The sequence below is a fragment of the Pteropus medius genome, unplaced genomic scaffold (genome assembly GCF_902729225.1).
Source record: "Pteropus medius unplaced genomic scaffold, Ma_sr-lr_union100, whole genome shotgun sequence".
Classification (NCBI taxonomy): Eukaryota; Metazoa; Chordata; class Mammalia; order Chiroptera; family Pteropodidae; genus Pteropus; species Pteropus medius.
This window is the reverse complement of record NW_024344378.1, coordinates 58,530,222-58,545,015: the sequence shown is the minus strand read 5'-3', so window position 1 is coordinate 58,545,015 and position 14,794 is coordinate 58,530,222. Positions and strand designations below refer to the sequence as shown.

Genomic DNA, 14,794 nt, shown 5'->3' with positions numbered 1-14,794 from the left:
AGAGAGAGAGAGAGAGAGAGAGAATTATCATATAGTAAGGACTAATACTAGTCAAGGAGCCACATATAGTTTCTATACAACATCTTAATATCTAAGTGTTTTGCATGAACATATGGCCAAAGGTTACCAGATATCTAGGGAAAGCTTTTGAGTGAACCAAATAAGCAAGGAAAAATCGAATTCAGAATCAATGCAGATGAAAAAACAAACAAACAAATAAATGTTGTAATTAACATTTTCACAGAATTAATTGTTGATACTGCATCAAGAAACATGAACGGGGTGTTTAAAACAAGACCCATTCAATAAACAAAAAAGAGCTCTTAGGAATTTAGCAAGTGTTAACAGAAATAAAAAAAGATTCAGAGTTGAAGGTAAAGTTAGAGATATCTTTCAGAAAACAGAATAAAAAGATAAAGAGATAGAAAATAGAAAAAGATAAGATTAGAGGATGAATCCAAGAGATCTTGGATTTAACTAATAGGAATTTAGAAAAAAATGAAAATCAAAGAACTAATTATTAAAGAAAAATTTCCAAACTGAAGGACATACATTTCTAGATTGAGAGTAAGTTTAAGTACCCAGAAAAATGAAATAAAAAGACACTACAAGGCACATTGTTGTGAAATTTACAAATACAGGGAAAAGTTCCTAGAAGCTTCCAGTGAGGCAGAATAGAATAGGTTACACGTAAAGGAATGTGCTCTAAAATCAGAATAGCATTGGATTATCAGTTCATCAAATTTGCCTATTGGAAAATAGAATAAAGGGTTTCTCAGATGTGAAGTAAATGTTATTGCATTTTCAATGTGGATCAAGTAAGGAATCTAAGGAAGTGGAATAAGGAACTAAGGATTTTTACCCTGGAGAAGAATACCTAACAGTAGAGATTACATCAGTGTGCAAATATGCCAAGAGTTATCACAAAAGGACCCATTCTTTGGTGTTCCAGAGTGCAGAAGTGGGATCAAGGATTACAGCTGAGACTCTGGCTTAATTTGGTAATGGTCTGTGCTATTCAATCATGAAAATATGGTGGTCTAATACAAACCTATACAGCTTCAAAAAGAATTATATAAGGGGATATCTTGAGGGATTGCTAGACTATTTAATGTAAAATCTATATGATAAGATGCTATATGACAATAAATACCATTCAGTTGTTAAAATCATAAAGAGGAAGCTGTCTGGCATAGCCAAAAAAAAAAAAAAAGGGTCAGTATATGTAGCAGGTTTTTGTTTTAGTTAAAAATATTCTTAACAGAGCCTGCTATTCCTTTAAAAGAAGGTAGGTTATTTAAATAACACAAAGTCTAAAGACTCTCTCCAGTATTAGCTGCAGAGGTCTCCCTAGAGGAGTCAGGGGTCCAGGTCCCACCTGAGGCTTCCCAGCCCAGGGTTCCAGTGCCAGGAATAGAAGTCCCTATAATTTCCAACTGCTAAGTTGAGTGGCGATTGTGCCTGCGTAAGAGAGGATGGCTGGAATCACAGGTGTTCCTTTTTAAAGGGCCCACATGTAGACTCCATTGAGCCCTCCCTCAACCTAGCATGCAGATGCAGGTGGCCGCCAATTCTGAGTCTCCATCGACCTGGTTAATACTGGTTGTCCCACCCTGGTAATTCCCTGGGACTCCACCCCAACCAACATGCAGGCCCACACAAGCCACTTCCACTGGCTTTTCTATACAAATAGCCTGTCTTGGCTCATGCTGCAGACTTTCCTAAATTTCTCAAAGGTTCACAAAACCAAGTAAGCAGCATCTGGCCTCAGTGTGCCCCCTACCTCTTGCTGAGCAGCCCCAAGCCCAGTACTAGTGGCAGCTGGCCTCAGTTCATGGCTTGGCCTCTCAGGTACTTCAAGCCCAGCATTGGTGTTGGCCATCTGCAGATTGCTTGGTGGCTCATGCCAGGTGGCCCCAAGCAAGGCACAGGCTGTGTCTGAACTTGGCCTGCAGTGGAGCCTCTCTCAGGAGACCCCAGGGCGGCAGGCTTGGTGGCCAGCTTCAGATCATGCCAGAACATCACCTGAGCCTCATCCAAGGATGACACACCCAAAGGGCAGACTGAGCAGGCACCAGAGCCCTACAACATTGAATCCTGCTTCATAGGGTCAGCCCTCATCAAGCAGTCCTCAAAACTAATCAGCTTGAGGATTAATCTGTCCCACTGATGTGCAAAGAACAACAAAGGCTCAACTACAACAAGAGGGCACATACAACCCATACAAGAGACACACCTGGAGCACCAGCTCATATAACCAGGGAAGACTTTGCCACTGGGTCCTATAGGACACGTACTACATAGGCCATTCTTCTAAGAGCAAGAGACATAGTAGCTCTCTCTAATATATAGAAACAAAACACAGTCAATATATGGAGACAAAGAAACATGGCCCAAATGAAAGAACAGAACAAAGCTCCAGAAAAAGAACTCCATAAAATGGAAGCAAGCAATCTACCAGATACAGAATTAAAAGCACTGGTTACAATGATGCTCAATGTACCTAGAGGAAGAGTAGTGAACTCAATGAGAACGTTAACAAAGAGATAGAAAACATAATAAAGAACCCATCAGAAATGAAGAATACAATAACTAAAATGAAGAATACCTTAGGAGGAATTAGTAGGTTAGATGAAGCAGAGGATTGAATCAGTGATTTAGAAGATAAGGTAGCAGAAAACACCCAATCAGACAGCAACAAGAAAAAAGAATCCAAAAAACGAGGATAGTTGAAGGGGCCTCTTGGACAACACTTACATCATAGGGGTACCAGAAGGAGAAGAGAGCACAAAAAATTGAAAATTTATTTGAAGAAATAATGATGGAAAACTTTCCTAACCTGGCAAAGGAAATAGTTATACAAGCCCAAGGAGCGCAGAGTCCCAAAGAAGATGAACCCAAAGATGCCCACATCAACACATCATTGTTAAAAGACCAAGGGTTAAAGACAAAGAATCTTAAAAGCAGCAAGAGAAAAGCAATTAGTTACCTATAAGGGAGCTCCCATAAGACTATTGGTTGATTTCTCAACAGAAACTTTGCAGGCCAGAAGGAACTGGCATGAAATATTCAAAGTGATGAAAAGTAAAGACCTACAACCAAGATGACTCTATCCAGCAAGGCTATCATTTAAAATCAAAGGACAGAATACGAGCTTCCTGGAGAAGAAAAAGCTCAAGGAATTCATCAACGCAAACCAGTATTAAGAAATGTTAAAGTGACTTATTTAAGAAGAAAAAGAAAATACAAAAATATGAATAATAAAATGGCAATAACTACATATCTATCAACAATTACTTTAAATGTAAATGTAAATGGATTAAATGCTCCAATAAAGATAAGTTGGCTGAATGGATAAGAAAGAAAAATCTTTACATATACTGCCTAAAAGAGACTCACTTCATATTGAAAGACACACACAGAGACGGAAAGTAAAGAGATGGAAAAAGATATGTCATAAAAATGGGAAAAAAAGCTAATATAGCAATACTTATACCAGGCAAATACACTTTAAAACAAAGGCTATAACAAGAGACAAAGAAGGACCCAGTAATTCTACTTCTGTGTATTTATCCAAAGAAACCCAAAACACTATTTAGAAGGGGCATGTGAATCCATATGTTCGTTGCTGCATTGTTTGCAGTAGCTAAGATATGGAGGCACCTGCGTATCCACTACGGATCAGTGGATGGAAAAGAGATGGCACATATATACCATGGAATATCACTCAGACATAAAAAAAGTGAAATCTTGCCATGTGCAACAACATGGATGTACCTAGATGGTATTTTACTGAGTGGAATCAGACAGAGAAAGACAAATGCCATGTGATTTCACTTACATGTGGAATAAAAGAATACGATAAGCAAAACAGAAACAAACTCATAGATACAGAGAAAATTTTGAGAGCTGCCAGATGGAAGGGGCTTCAGGCAGTGGGTGAAAAAGGAGAAAGAATTAAGAATGACAAGTTAGGAGTTATAAAATTGTCATGAGGATATAAACTATATCATAAGGAATATGGTCAATAATATTGTAATATGTACATATGGTGTCACATGGGTACTAGATTTATTGGGGCGATCACTTCATAAGTTAAATGTCTGATCACTATGTTGTATACCTGGAAATAATATAATATTGTGTGCCAACTATAATTGTTAAAAATATACTAAAAATATTTAAAATGATCCTTAAAAATAATAAAATATACAAGATCTGGTAAACTCGAAGATTCTTTCTTTACTCAAATCAAATTTGAAAGTTTAATATTTGACAAAATTCTGAAAAACATTTAGACATGTAGATACAATCCTTTTTTCCTAAAGTTTAACAGTATATATGCTTGAAAAATTACTCTGCATTTAAGTGTCAGTTTATTTAGCTACATTATATTAGAGGAAAATTCATACAAATATAGAAAGAACCTGTCTCAAATAATATACTCAACTATAACTAATTGAAATAGTGAAAGGATAACCTAGTTGAAGTAGCATTTTGAGGAACAGGGTGTGCATCATTCATTAGGAAAGACATTTTGAAATAAGATTGCTGAATTAGAAATGAAACCGATTAATGTTCTACAGGGCATTGAAACCATAACCTTTCTGTCATACAGACATCTTAGGAAAATGATATTAAATTAATAACTATATCTGATATAACCTATAACTTTATTTCTTTAATTATTATCTATAAGTAATTATGCTGTACCTCAAACTATTGACTCAGTGGAGCTTCATAAAGTTTGAAAGCCTTTGAAAGGGCAGTGGGATACAAATTAGGCGAAATTAGAATAGTCTCTGAAAATCCAGGACAGGAATCAGTGGTGAGTACAGGCAGAGATGAATTGCTTTGAAAGAGAGAATTTTAAGAAGGATGTTTAGAGTTCCATTTTATGGCTGTGCCTTAATTTATTAACTGTCACATAATTGAAGGACATTTTGATTTTTATTGTCCAAAAGAGTACCTCAGTAAACCTTCTTTGCTCAATTTTTACATGTATGAGTATGTAAATTGATATCTAGAAGAATTTCTGGTTAAAGTTTATGCACATTTAAAGGAGATTAATACTATTTCAGTTTACATTCCCTTTAACCTATTTCTCTAAACCCTTATCAATAATGAATTTTATCCACTTTGATAGTTTTCCCAACTGATGAGTTAAAGTGATATCACACTGTTTTATTAAATTTATTTTAGTGACATTGATTAATGAAATCCAATGAATTTCAAGTGTATAATTCAACAGTAAGTCATATATATATATTGTATTATATATTCACTGCCCATAATTAGATTTCTTTCTGTCACCACATATTTGACTCCTTTTACTTGATCTATCTCCCACCTACCCCCTCCCCTCTGGTAGCCACTAGTCTATTGTCCATCTTCATGATCTCTGTTTGTCTGTCATGTTTGTTTGTTCCTTTTAGATTTATATCCCACATGTAAGTGATATAATGTGGTATTAAACTTTTCTATCTGGCTTATTTCGCTTAGCATGAGTATCTCAGGATCCATCCATGTTGTCACAAATGGCAGTATTTCATTTCTTTTTCCAGCTGATTTATATACCATTATATATATGTACCACTGCTTCCTTATCCAATCATCTATTGTAGGGCACTTCAGTTGATTCCATGTCCTGGCCACCGTGAATAATGCTGCTGTAAACAAGGGAGTGCAAATATCTTTTGGGATATGAGTTTTCAAGTCTTTGGGGTAAATACCCAGTAGAGGGATTGCTGGATCATATGGTAGGTCAATTCTTAGTTCTTTGAGAAAACTCAAAGAACTATTTTCCATAGTGGCTATACCAATTTGCATTCCCATCAGCGATATATAAAGGTTCCTTTTTCTCCGCATCCTCTCCAATACTTGTTATTACTTGTCCTCTTGATAACAGCTATTCTAACAGGTGTGAGATGGTCTCATTGTGGTTTTGATTTGCATTTCTGTAATAGCTAGCAATGTTGAGCATCTTTTCATATGTTTATTGGCCCTTTGTATATCTTTTTGGGAGAAGTGTCTGTTCAGGTCCTCTGCCCATTTTTTAATCAGATTGTTTTTGTTTATTTGTTTTTATTGAGTTATATGTGTTCTTGTATATTTGGTATTAGTTCCATATCAGAGTCATTGCTTGCAAATATATTTTCCCATTCCTATGGTTATCTTTTTGCCTTGTTGATGGTGACTTTTGTTGTGCAGGTTTTTAGTTTGATATAATGCTGTTCATTTATTTTTTCCTTTTACTTTCTTTGCTTTTGAGGTCAAATTCATAAAATCCTCTTTAAGTCTAAGGTCCATGAGTTTAGTGCCTATGATTTCTTCAATGCAATTTATTGTTTCAGGATTTATATTTAAGTCCTTAATCCATTTTGAGTTAATTTTGGTGTGTGGTGATAGACAACATAGTTTCATTCTTTTGCAGGTGGCTTTCTGATCCAAGAACACGGGTTATTTTTCTATTTCTTTGTATCTTCTTCAATTTATTTTAATCAGGTCTTATAGTTTTCATTATATAGGTCCTTCACATGTTTTGTTAGATTTACTCCTAGATATTTCATTTTATTTTTTGTTGCATTGAAAAAAATTATTTTTCATTTCTTTTTTGACTATTATTATTACAGTATAGGAATGCTATGGAGTTTTGAATGTTGATTTTAAATACTGAAACTTTACTGTATTTGCTTATTATTTCTAGTAGTGCTCTTGTGGAGTCTTTAGGGTTTTCTGTATAGAGAGAGAATCATGTCATCTGCAAATAGACAGTTTGACCTCTTCATTTCCTATTTGGATGCCTTTTATATCTTCTTGCCTGATTGCACTCGCTGGGACCTCCAATGTTATATTGAATAAGAGTGGTGATAGTGGACAGCCTTGCCTTGTTCCTGATCTTAGAGGAATGGTTTTTAGTTTTTCACCATTAAGTATAATGTTGGCTGAGGGTTTGTCATAGATGGCCTTTATTATATTAAGGTACTTTACTTCTATACCAATTTTGTTAAGTGTTTTGATCGTAAATGGATGCTGTGTCTTGTCAAAGGCCTTTTCTGCATCTATTGATATGATAATCTGATTCTTATTTTTTAATTTATGTGATGCATCACATTAATCAATTTGCATATGTTGAACTATCTCTGTGCTTCTGGGATGAAGCCCACTTGATCATGCTGTATAATCTTTTTAATTTGTTGCTTTATTCGGTTCGCTAGTATCCTCTTTAGGATTTTGCATCTGTGTTCATGAGAGATATTGGTCTGTAGTTTTCTTTTTTTGTGTTGTCCTTACCAGGTTTTGATATCAGGGTAATATTGGCCTCATAAAATGAGTTGGGAAGTATTGCTCCTCTTTGATTTTTTTGGAAGAGTTTGAAGAGAATAGGTATTAAATCTTCTTTGAATGTTCGGTAGAATTCAGTGGTGAAGACATCTGGTCCTGGACTTTTACTTTTTCATAGGTTTTTGATGATTGTTTCAATTTCCATACTGCTGATCGGTCTATTTAGATTTTCCAGTTCTTGATTCAGTCTAGGAAGGTTGTATTTTTCTAAATATGGGTCCATTTCTACTAGGTTTTTAAATTTGGTGTTATATACTTTTTCATAGTATTCTTGCATGATCCTTTGTATTTCTGCGATGTCAGTTGTAATTTCCCCTCTTTCATCCCTGATTTTCTATATTTGTGTCCTTTCTCTTTTTTTCTTTAGTTGGTCAAGCCAGAGGTTTGCCAATTTTATTAACCTTTTCAAAGAACAAGCTCTTCGATGTATTTATTTTTTCTATCGTTTTTTCATTTTCAATTTCATTATTTCTGTTCTAATTTTGATTATTTCTTTCCTTCTGCGGACTGTAGGCCTCATTTGTTCTTCCTTTTCTGCTTTTTTAAGATGCAGTGTTAGGTTGTTTATTTGGGCTCATTCTTGTTTTTGGAGATAGGCCTGTTATGATATGAAATTTCCTCTTATGACCGCGTTTGCCGTGTCCCAAAAGTTTTGATATGTTTTACTATCATTATCATTCATTTCTGTGTATCTCTTGATCTCCTTTTTTTTTCTTCTCTGACCCAGTTATTCTTCAGTAGCATGTTGTTAAATCTCCATGCATTTGTAGTTCTTCCTGACTTCTTTTTGCAGTTGATCTCTAGTTCAAAGGATTATGATTAGAGAATATGGTTGGTATGATTTCAATCCTCTTATATTTTCTGAGGGTATCTCTGTGTCCTAGTTGTGGTCGATTCTTGAGAATGTTCCATGTGCACTAGAGAAGAATGTATAAGCAGTTGTTTTTGCATGAATGTCTCTGTAAATGTCAATTATGTCCAGTTGGTTTAATGTGTCATTTGAAGATGTTATTTCTTTTTTCTTTTCTTTTCTTTTCTTTTCTTTTCTTTTCTTTTCTTTTTTTACACCTACAGCACCCTATCTTCCTAGGTATCTCCCATCCAAGTACTACCAGGCCCAGCCTTGCTTGGCTTCCAATGGGATAGAGGATATTATTTCCTTATGATTTTTCATTTGGATGATCTGTCCATATCTGACAGTGGGGTATTTAGGTCGCCTACTATGATAGTGTTTTGGTCTGTTTCTCCCTTAAGTTCTGTTAGTAATTGCTTTACATATTTTAGGGCTCCCTGATTTGGAGCATAGATATTGATAAGTGTAATGTCTTCTTGGTGCATGATTTTTTTTTTTTATCATTACGAAGTATCTTTCAGTATTTTTCTTTACCTTTTTTATTTTGAAGTCTATTTTGTCCGATATTAGTACTGCTACTCCCACATTTCTCTGAATGCCATTTGCTTGAACTATCATTTTCCACCCTTTCACTTTGAGTCTCTATTTGTCTTTGGAGCTGAGATGTGTCTCCTGGAGGCAGCATATGGTTGGGTTTTATTTTTGATCCATTCTGCAGTTCTGCGCCTTTTATTGATGAGTTCAGCCCTTTTACATTTAGGGTGATTATTGAAATATGAGGTCTTCTTATAGCCATTTTATCTTTTGCTTTCTTGTAGCTTGGTTTTTCTATTGCTTCTTTTTATTTGTTTTTCTGTTTTATTTATTTTGGTTGGCTTTGTGGGTTTTTCCTCTGGTTCTTCTTGTTTTATGTTATATAATTCAGTTCTGAATCTTTGGTATAAGGTTACCACTACCCATATGTAAAGGATAGTTATATATATATATACACAGTCATCCATTTTCTTCTGTGAGTGCATTATCTCCATTCCCCTTTGCGAATTTGGATCTTTGAATCCTCCCCTTTTCAGTCACTGTTGTCTCAATTTGTCCCTATGTATGCTGAATGTTCATTACTATCTTGCTATAGCAAATCTCTTCTTATTGTTTAAGCTTATAATGTCTTCTTCTTTGTAAGAGTTGTACTCTTCTGCTTCTACCTGTGTGCTAGTCGCCTTACTCCTAATTATGTAATTTTTTTTGTCATTTTGTTTTAGGGTAGCTGACCTCTTTCAGGATTTCTTATAATACAGGCCTTGTAGCAGAGAATTCCCTCAAGTTTTGTATGTCTGGAAAGGTCTTGATTTCTCCTTCATATCTAAAGGAGAGCTTAGCTGGATACATTATTCTAGGCTGGTAGTTCCTTTTACTTAATAGTTTGAATATTTGATTCCACCCATTTCTGAATTGTAAGGTTTGTGCTAAGATGGCTGATGATAATCTAATGGGTTTTCCTTTGTAAGTTACCATCTTCTTTTCCCTGGGTGCCCTGAGAATTTTGTCTTTGTCATTGATTTTTGATAATTTTAATACAGTGTGTCTTGATGAAGGCCTTCTTGGGTTGAGATAATTGTGTTTCTATTGCCTTCTTGAATTCCAAGCTCCAGCTCATTTCTAAGATTTGGGAAATTCTCGTCAACTATTTGTCTGAAAATGCTTTCTATCCCTTGCTCCTTTTCCTCACCTTCGATAATGCCCATTATTCTTGTTTCCTCTCCTGATGGTATTAACTAGTTGTTGTTGTTTTTTTCCATTATTTTTCATTCTTCAGTCACTCTCTTCTTCTTTCTGATTTGTTTCCATATTTTGTCTTCGATATCACTGATCCTTTCCTCCATTTGGTAGACTCTATTTCCCAAGCTTGCTCTTTCATCTTTCAACTCTTGCAGTGTGTTTTTCATCTCCAGAAGATCTATTCTTTTCTTTTTGAGGGTTTCAATCTCCTTGCTAAAAAACTCATTCTGCTCACCTAGTTGTTTTTTCAATTCCTGAAATTGTTGATATGACTCATTTTGAAACTCACTGAGTTTTTTCAGAAGTACCATCTTGTATTCTCTGTCATTAACTTGCATATTTCTATGTTAGTAAGCTTATTTTCTGAAGGTTTTTCTTTTTCTTTCTGAGAGGCCTTGTCACCTTGGTTGTTCATGGTGTTTAATGGACTATTCCTCTGACTGGGCATTAATGGAAATGTATTCTGCTTTTTTCCAGAAGGAAGATTTATTATATAAAAGTGTCTTTAGGCTGTTGCAAAGAAGGCCCTTTTCTTTTGTTTTCCAGTAGGTGGCATCTAAGCCTCTTTGATCCCAGCTTTATATGAAGTCTTAATAATGCCTTTTTTTTTTCTTGTAGATGTTTAATCATGCTTGCTACCTCAGTCTCAGTCCTTGTCAGTGTTAGTGACAGTTTCAGTAGCATTTGCTCTGACTCCCTGGGGCTCTGTGGTGATTGTTCTCAGAGGTTATGGGGAGCCTGGGCCTCTGGGTTGGGAGTTGTGGGTTGCAACTCAGACTCGATTTTGCAACTGGGGCTGGTAAAAATCAACTGTTATTTCTCTGCCGTCCTTGCTTCTCTACTTTTTGCCCTGATGACTGGGCCTTGTGGCTGGCCATGTGGAGCTCACAGCTCTCCAAGGCAGGGGTGTTCAGGGAACTCACTGCGCCTTTCCCCCTCCCCCTCCTCTTACAGGTAGCTCAGGCGGCTATGAGAGGCAGCTTCTTTATTTCTCCCAGTCCACTACCAAACACTGGGGTTCTGATCTGTGGTAGCATTTATGTGCAGATCCCACTCTTCGTATGTGTTGGTGTGCAATTTGTGTGTGTGTGTTTTTTTTTGTTGAGTTTTAGATGTTCAGCTTATTGTTGTTTCAAAGGGAAAGATCTGGGGAAGTCTCTCACTCTGCCATGTTTCTCCAAACTTCTAAATTCTCCAAAAGTTTGCAATTTTTACAATATATTTTGGTTTGATTTATTTCTAGTTACTTTATATTTTTATTTCTATTGCGAATGACTTTTTCTTTTGTTGCAATGTCTGGTTGGTCATTGTTGGTATATGGAATGTTTCTAATTTACTGATCTTGTATCATCTACCCTGTCAAACTTTATTATTTCTAATAGTTTGACTATAGAGTGTCTTAAATTTTCTGTGTAGACAATTACAATATTTGCAAATAACAAATTACTTCCTTATTTTTAAGCCGTATGGCTTTTTTCTTTCTTTCTATTACTTGGGTCTTATATCTTACACAATGTTAAATAAGAGTAGTGGTAGCAGGCATTCTTATATTTTCTTTAAAAGAATGAGAATGTTTCTAAACGTTTACCATTATGTGTAATGTTGGCTTAATACTTTGAATAGATAACCTTTTCTATAAGTTAAAGAAGTTCCTTTCTCTTTCTAACTTGTAAGAGTATTGATTTTTCAAATGATTTTTTTGATATGTTTGGATGATAATATAATTTCCGTTCCTTATTTTGTTAACATTTGTTAACATGCCAATTTATATTGGTAGATATTTTTGATACTAAATGTGTTTTGAATTCTTTTGATAAATCTCATTTAGTCTATGCATTTTTTTTTCACTGCACCATTTAGTAATATTTTATTTAGGATTTTTATATCTACCTTCATTTTTGAGTTTAGCTTATAATTTGTCTTACTTGAATTTTACATATTTTGTTTTCATGTCTAACCTTTTAATATAAATTAGGTAACTTTACATTTTAACACATTTTCTAAAACAGTTTGCATAAAAAGGAGATTTCTGTTTATTAAAAGTTTTTTATTAAATCCATCGGGATGACATTAATAGAATTATACAAATTTCAAGTGTACAGTTCAATAATGCGTCATATGTATATTGAAAGTCTGATATAATCTCATCTGGAAACCTTTTTTGGGCCGAGATGTCGTTTTCCTTCTGAGTTAGGATTTTTGATTATTGATTTAACTTTTGAAATGGTTATACTATTCAGACTGTCTACATATTATTGTGTAGATTTTGGTAGTTTATAATCCTCTATATTTTGTCAAATTTGTCTAAAGTATTTATTTATTCTAAAAGTAATGTGTTTATTATTTCTAAGATATTATTGCTTATTTTAAAAATGATGGTTGGATCTATGACTGTGCCCTTTTTTATTTGTAATGTTATTGAGTAGTGAAATAGGTTTGTGTATTTTTAAGTTTTTTAAAAGATATTTTCTTTGATTTTGTTGTTGATTCTATTGTTTTAGCTTATTTTCTATTTGTTATTTTCTTTATGGTATCTCCCTTTCTGCTCTTTTTGGGAGTTTTTCAGTTATTCTTGGCCTTTAAATACAAAATTCATTTTTGTTTGTTTTTTTTCTGTCTTTTTTATCAGTGTACTTACAATTACACATTTCTCCTTTAAACACTGCTGTAGCTATTTCACATTAGTTTTGATAGGTTTCCATTTCATTGATATTTCTTAATACATACTTGTAAAAATTTATGTTATAGTTTATAATTTCTATTTGATTCTCTTTTTAAAACATTCAAAAATTCACTTTTTAGTGTTCAATGTATTTGTTTACTATATTTTGTATTATTGATTTTGTAATGTATTGTGTCACAGAATTTTCAAATTATAATATTTAAGGCTGCCATGACATAGGAAAAGGTACTCTGAGTGCTCAGTTCTAAGATCAGAGAAAAAAATCTCTCTCTTGGCTTCTACAAAAAGAATCTGAGCGATTCTTTTTGTAGACTTAACAGAGTAATTAGCAGCAATCTTGCAGTTAAACCAGCAATGAAGTTTGTAGAAATGATTCATATTACATTCTGCAATAAAGCCTAAAACAACTTTCTGTATACATTAACATATTGCTAATTTATTAGTAACAATAAAAGTAGTTAAAGTGAGACTTATGTAATACTATCCTTTTCCAAGAAGGAAAAGGATAAACATAGAAGAATTGTATTCTGTAGATCCCAATGCACAGTTTCTGTAGGTTGTATATATTTAAGATTTACTGAAGATTACTTTCTTTAATAATATGGAAATAGGAACAAAGGGATTGTTCAAAAGTCAGTTTCTTGAGGATAATCCTAGAAGAAAGATCATGTTAGCTAGGCTATTTTTTCAAAGCAGGGAGAAAAGCAATTAACACAGAAAATAAAGATGAGAGGACTCTAAAAGAAGAAAAGTAGGTAAAAATGCCCTTCATGCAGCTTGGCTAGTCACATTCAGACTCAGCCTTTCCTTCTGTGTAACTGTTTGCATTTGATTAATTCTTTTCTTTTCTTTGTTCAGAAAAAGATCAGAAGAGAGATGGCTCTAATAGTAAGGACCTGATTTCTTGGAAGACTTTGCCTTTTTCAAGTCAGGGAAAGACACCTGAATCAGTGACTCATGAGGTAAAACTAGAAAAAGATCTGTCTTTGCTAATTGACTATGGTTAATACCTAAATCACTGACTAAGCTCTCTAAGGAATAATGTCTATTTTGTTCTCCTTACCACAATGATTTTTTCACTTTTGTGTTACTTCGATAATGTTGAAGATGATCAAAATAGGGATTTGAAAGAGTGGAATTTTTTGCAACTCTAAAGAAAACTCCTTTCGATGCTATTCTGGAAATTTTACTTATTTTGGCATCTATTTAATTTTCTGCTACTAATAGAGATACAAAATAAATTTCACACAAAATTTGAAGCACCTTTAGATATATATATGATGGAATTTTTAATTGATAGAGACAGCATGGTGTAGTGCTTCCAAACTATGGGAAAGTAAAGGATTGTGAAAAATCTGAGGCAAAAACCTCTTACCTCGGTATACTACCTTTCTTGTGGAGATACCACCAGGGTTAGAGCACAGAAAGGGAAATGAATTTTCATCTCATGTGTGCGTTGCATTTTTTTCTTTTACTTCATCTCCTGGAGCTTTGGGACTTCCATCATGTTGCTGTCCTCATACTCCTTCCTGTAAGTTTCAGCATTAATAGAGATAAAAATTAGTACCGAGAACAAGCACTACTCCCACTTTCTAATTCTACTGTCACCCCCACCCAAGGCTGTCAGTCATGCTGCTGCTTTAAAAACAACTGTGAACTTTAGTAGCTTTCTTCGTGACATGTAAGGTGGCCTTGTCAAGGATACCATCACATCTCTGGCTGGCAGTCTCTAACTCTAAGTATATTGCTGGACCCACAGCCTCACTATTGATACTTGCTTGTCTCTGATCAAAATAACTTTCTGCTTAAAGGAAAGATGATTTGGAAGTGAACAAATTTGTTGTCTATATACAGTATCATGTCATCGGCAAATAGCGAGAGTTTTACTTCTTCCTTTCCAATTCAGATACCTTTTATTTCTTTTTCTTGTTATATTGCTGTAGCTATGTCTTCCAATACAATGTTGAAAAGGAGTGGTGAAAGTGAGCATCCTTGTCTTGTTCCTGATCATAAGGAAAACATTTTTAGCCTTTCCCCACTGAGTATGATGTTAGCTGTATGTTTTTTGTATATGACCTTTATTATGTTGAGATATGTTCCCTCTATTCCCACTTTGATGAGAGTTTTTATCATAAATGGGT

At 34.5% G+C, this 14,794-nt stretch overlaps 1 protein-coding gene across 1 annotated transcript in view; it reads left to right on the top strand.

The window, feature by feature from the left end:
* PTPN20 (protein tyrosine phosphatase non-receptor type 20) overlaps window positions 1-14,794 on the top strand; it is an 88,603-nt gene that overhangs the window by 19,718 nt on the left and 54,091 nt on the right. Inside the window, exon 3 of the mRNA XM_039872327.1 lies at window positions 13,512-13,615. Coding sequence (XP_039728261.1) covers window positions 13,611-13,615 — 5 coding nt within the window. The 5' untranslated portion in view covers window positions 13,512-13,610. The remainder of the gene's footprint in view (window positions 1-13,511; window positions 13,616-14,794) is intronic.